Source organism: Alligator sinensis, unplaced genomic scaffold (genome assembly GCF_000455745.1).
Source record: "Alligator sinensis unplaced genomic scaffold, ASM45574v1 scaffold1322_1, whole genome shotgun sequence".
Classification (NCBI taxonomy): domain Eukaryota; kingdom Metazoa; phylum Chordata; order Crocodylia; family Alligatoridae; genus Alligator; species Alligator sinensis.
Window position 1 is genome coordinate 707,479 of NW_005842116.1, and position 5,118 is coordinate 712,596.

The 5,118-nt window shown below is 44.4% G+C and overlaps 1 protein-coding gene across 7 annotated transcripts in view; it reads right to left on the reverse strand.

The window, feature by feature from the left end:
* The window catches only part of SRGAP2 (SLIT-ROBO Rho GTPase activating protein 2), a 163,915-nt gene extending 158,934 nt beyond the window's left edge, over nucleotides 1-4,981 (reverse strand). For 3 of the 7 annotated variants that reach the window (XM_006024744.3, XM_025205513.1, XM_025205514.1), the window contains exon 1: nucleotides 4,327-4,980. In XM_006024744.3, coding sequence (XP_006024806.1) covers nucleotides 4,327-4,954 — 628 coding nt within the window. In that variant the 5' untranslated portion in view covers nucleotides 4,955-4,980. Of the gene's footprint in view, nucleotides 1-1,185; nucleotides 1,204-4,326 lie in introns of those variants that run through there. The other 4 variants (XM_025205516.1, XM_014520426.2, XM_006024743.3 and 1 more) reach the window with 3 other exon arrangements.
* Nucleotides 4,982-5,118: the final 137 nt, after the last annotated feature.

The window sequence follows — 5,118 nt, forward strand, 5'->3', positions numbered from 1 at the left end:
TGCTGTCTGACATTTAACCCAATGTTTTAAATACTTTCCTCAAAGACAATAGTATTCTTAACCACAGCCTTTCTAGGAATCTGTCTTGATACTTGCTTGTCCTGCAACCCCTCGGAGCGTAAGATGCACCAAAGTGCATGAAAACAGCCATTCAAGGAAGCCCTGCTAGTTTTACCATCACTTCCTGCCTTCCATACGCACCAATCTCAAAGTTTCTACTGCGGGTAGTTAAGCCACTAAAGTCTGTGACTTTTTTCCAACCTTCTCCAGGCAGCGCCGTGAGACCTTGATTCACTTCAGTCCCATTGGACACAGGAAACTTCCATTTGCCCAGATTTGAACATGATTGTACCCAAAGAGTGATCACAACGGCACTCCCCACACATACATGGCATGCCCTTAGTCCCTGGAGTTTCCCCAACTAAAGCCCCAAGGCTCGAGGAAAGAAACTCTCACATGACCACAGCCGTGCTCACGCTTAGGGACAGGGCAAATTGCAGCTGCAACAGAAAAAGAAAAGAGGCATGCTTATGATGGTTGCAATAAAGAAACAAATACCTCAGATGGCCACAATTAATTCTTGGGGGAACAATAAGTGCCACTAATTAAGACGACTTTGATTGGACGCAGTCACAGTTTGATGATCTAGCATGAGCAGTGGCTGAGAACCATGGAGTAATTATGACCTTACTAATCACAAACCAATGCCTTTCTCCAGGTAGGCTCCCCTTAGCCAACCCCAGACAGTTAATGAAGGTTTCAAACCAAGCTGAAGCATTTCATTAACAATCCTTAGGTTTAAGAAAGAGCACACTCATTGTGAATTAATTATTTTTAAGTGAAGTCTCAAAACACAGCTGCCTTGCATCATCCGAGCATGGAATGTAGCTAAAAATGCGCAAGTTTTGAATGTCAGTGAACACGCAATCACAAAACTCTCTCATAGCCAAGACAGACGGATAATACCTTATAATTTAGACGGCACCCAATATAACAAAATTCAATTTAGCTGCTGCTGAGGCAGCCACCTCAGGGATGAATTCCTATAGCAACCATGCACAAACAGAATAGGAAAAACTAAGTGATCTACAATCAAACAGTACTACAGAGGTAATTTAGAGACCGAATATTATCCACCAGGGTTAGCGTTTGCCCAGGTCACCACAATTAATATCACAGCATCACCTGGAATTTTTAACAACCACAAATGGACAGGACTTTAGACTTCAGTCATCCAACAGTTCGGTGCCCTGTATCACCATACTGGAGAATAATGATAACGGATACGATTGAAGTGATAATCGATGAAGAAAACAGTGCAACCTCCTGGATCACGGGTACTACTTCTTCCTACTGCTTTCTGGCATCCTTGTAGAGAGCTTCAACTCCCATACAGACCAACTCTCTTCATGCAACACATTTCACACCTGAAGCTAACAACACTGCAGGGCAGTTAACATGCTTCAGAATAAAACAGAGCTTATCACTGTCCTCTTTTCCTGGAGCACAGTTATTTAAGTATGTCTATCCACATGCTGCAGGGTGGAGGTGGATCAGGGTGCTTTAATTAGAGTAGCTCTGAGAGCCTCTCTAATTAAAGTACCTGTATTCAGCATCCCTGCGCTTCAAAATGCACTGGGGCACTTATTGAACAAGCTTTAGTTAAAGCGCCCCTGCTGCCATTTTGAAATGCAGGGATGCTGAACACAAGTGACGTGGAGGCTGCTGGAGCGTGCTCATTAGCATGCATTGGAGCAGAGGTCCGTCACGTGTGTAGGTGACCTAAGAGACTAGCGGTGCAACGGTTAACTGCTCTGAATTAAGAAAGCCCTGGGTGCATTGTTTCAGTATGCTGGAGGAGGGAACCTTCACCTCAATAAAGGGGATATGGGGGGGAAATAATATCCCTGTGCTTATTGCATTTTGATAACCATCTGCCAGCCAGCCACTGACACAGTATAGTACCATAATGTACATATTAGATTTGTTCAGAATTGACTTATCTGCATGCTATCTATCCTCTGCACATTAGGTCAGTGCACAAAGCTCGGGTTCACAGCACCTCTCAGCGCCACTTTAATTAGTAATGTAACTGAATTCCTCCCAACTTCACAATGGCTGGAACGGAGTAGGAGCTCTCAAGCCCGAGCCTTTTAAAGCAGCCCTGAACTGACTAGGTCTCATCAATTAGAGAGCTGCAATTAGAGACCCAAGGTACCCTGAGAACCAAGGGAGTCTTAAGCAGATGCAAAAAGCTTCTCCCAGGCTGTACATGTCACTATCCAGCATTGTTCAGTTGTGGTTGGACAAGTGGCAACTCCAGGTAGGTCCTTGAACAGAGGAAGGACTCAAGCCATCTTTTCCCAGCAGTGTCCCATTTGGACTGTGGGTACTCTAAAAGACTAATCAGCTTGTCAAATGAGCATGTGTTACTGCAAATAAAAACAAGAGGTGGCAGGACAAAAGATATACAACTCTAGGCAATGTTGTTGCCTTCCATTCAAGGGCCTGGCAACATCTGACAAACTTGTAAAAGCAAACAACCAAACAAAGACAAATCAAACCCACACAGAGTCCTCTATCAAGGCCTACACTCACTACAGTCTTTTACTTAAATCAAATAGGACATGTTTGCTGCTGAAATCTTAACGAGCGTCAGCCCATGAGCTCATGTTGGTCGCTGTGTAAACCTCTCAAAACCGTACCAGTTGAAGTGGTAAAGTACTGCTGGCAGAGCAAATAAATGGAAGTGAAGAAAATATTCAATGGGTGCAGTTCAACATCCAGTTCATGCACAGTGGAGAAGCCACTGAAAAAGGAGGAACGCACATTTTTCTTTTCCAACCTCTCTGCTAATGAAAGAGGATGAGCTCTACTAGTTCCAGAAATCCTGGAAGACATGACGTCAAGAAACACTCCCTCCCTGTGCTAGTTATAAATGCAACAACAGACTTTGATTAGAAAAATAAGTTCATATATCAAGCACATTGAAGACACTTTCATTTAATAAAAACAAAAATGTATAATGCCCTTTTCTGCATTTACTTTAACAGCAGTTTCCGTCTAAACGTAACCTGACAAAACTAGCTCAACAAAATCTGGCAGATTTAAAAAAAAAAAAAAAAAAAAAAAAAAAGAGAGACCCATTCATCATTTCTAACATGTAAAAATAATGTGCACGACCATATGTTGATCTTAAATAAATGGTAAAAGATGTTGTAACTTCCTTACTTAGCAAAGAAAAGTACAAAATTTAGTGTGAAATATGATGTTAGGAAAAGTATGTTGATATTCAGTGGCGACCAACCATTTTTCAGTGCAAATAATTAAAAAGCATGACTGAAAACCATGATTTAAAAATCGCTGCTTTTAATCTAGGGCTCCTACTTACTGATTTAAATCACAGATTAAAAATGGTGATTTAAATCAATCACTTCTATCCCAAGGCCATCCTTTTCTGCACACTATGAGCATACCAAGCAAGTTTCAATCACTTAAATAACCTCCTAAATCTAGTTATTTCCCAACAGCAGCAATTTACCAAGTAACGTACATGGAAGAATTTTTTCACGGACATTATCTTGAAAGCTTTGCAAACACAAGAGAGGACAGCCAACATTTCACTGTCCTCTGTCACCCAAGGCATGCAGGATCCTGGCATCAAGCCAGCATATACTTATGTGAAATATGTATATCAAGTTACTGTCATTCCAGATATGCCTTAAGAGGACTGCAATGCTATTCACATGCATTACATATATGTCCTGCAACCATACGGCGTCTCAGCCAGGAGCGCAGGCAACCTACAGCGAGCATGGTCCTATTGAGTATGAGAGACCGAATAATAGTGCTATTTGGCACAGACCGGTATGAAGAGACCCTCTAAGGGTCAACAATAGTAGCAAATGAAAGATGCTCTTTAGGTGCTACACAGGGTTGCAAAGATTCCTCAGGGAGTGGAAATTAAAAAGCACTGTTCACTGCCTCTGGCATTTCAAACCCAAGCATATTCTCCAGCCTGCAGACCAAAATACATACGTCTCCCTAAAATTCAACAATTGATCATATGCAGGGAAAATTTCCTCTCGCTAAGATGCATGAAACAGCACTGACATGGCAGGGGGGTGGGGGGGTGTGGAAAAAAAAACAAAAAACACTGCAAATTGCTTACGACATTATATCATGAAAAAAGGCTGCAAATTCCAGGCAGCCTGCAAACGCTTGCCTCCTTCCCCACCCATCTCTGTAGTGCAAACTCTTCCATTTGCAAGTCAACGCCGCACTAACAATATAAATCTCGATGGAGGTAAAAACCCCTTTCCTTACCTTTCACTTGAGTGTCATATTCAGCTATGATCTCCTTATCCTTTTTGAATTTAGCTGGCGACGTCATGTTTTCCTTTCCCCCCCCCAAAAAAAGAAGATTAATCTCAGGACAGATCCACCAGAACACAATGAATAAATGCAGTGCGGTTCCTCCCAAAGCAATGCCCTGGTTTTCTTCCTGTCCTCCTTTACAGGGGTGGGGGGGAAAAAAGAGAGAGAGAGAGAGAGAGGAGGAGAGACTATCAGTCCATGGAGCGAGGTCTGTCTGGGAGGGAGCGTGGCAGCACAAACGCAGCTGTGAAGAGCTGGGCGGATGGAGGAGGCAGTTTTGTTTCCCTGCACCAAACCCCGTAGCAGCAGCCGCTGCCACCGCCAGAGATCCTGCAGCCCCCAAAGGCTTTTCCTGATCGCTAGCATGAAGGGCGCAGCCAGGGAGTGGAAGTCCTTCCGCACAACATGTTGTGTGTGGGCTGGGGCTGCTCTTTTTTTTTTTTTTTTGGGGGGGGGGGGTGGCTTTTTTAAATCGGTGCAGAAATGATGCAAACTGAACCCCAGACGGGAGCAGAGGTGCAGGCTCCCGACGCGGATCCCTTCGGCTCCCGGGCCTGCCAGGCAAGGAAAAAAACATGCATTAAAAATTTAACTTCTCGCTGCCTCACGCCACCAAAGGACCCCCGCCCGCCCACCTGCCCACACGCCCGCCCGCAGGAGGGGGCTCCACGCGCTGCGCCACCAGCACGGGGCCAGGTGGGCCAGGTAAAGCGCTGACATCACTGCTGGGGGGGGCGGGAG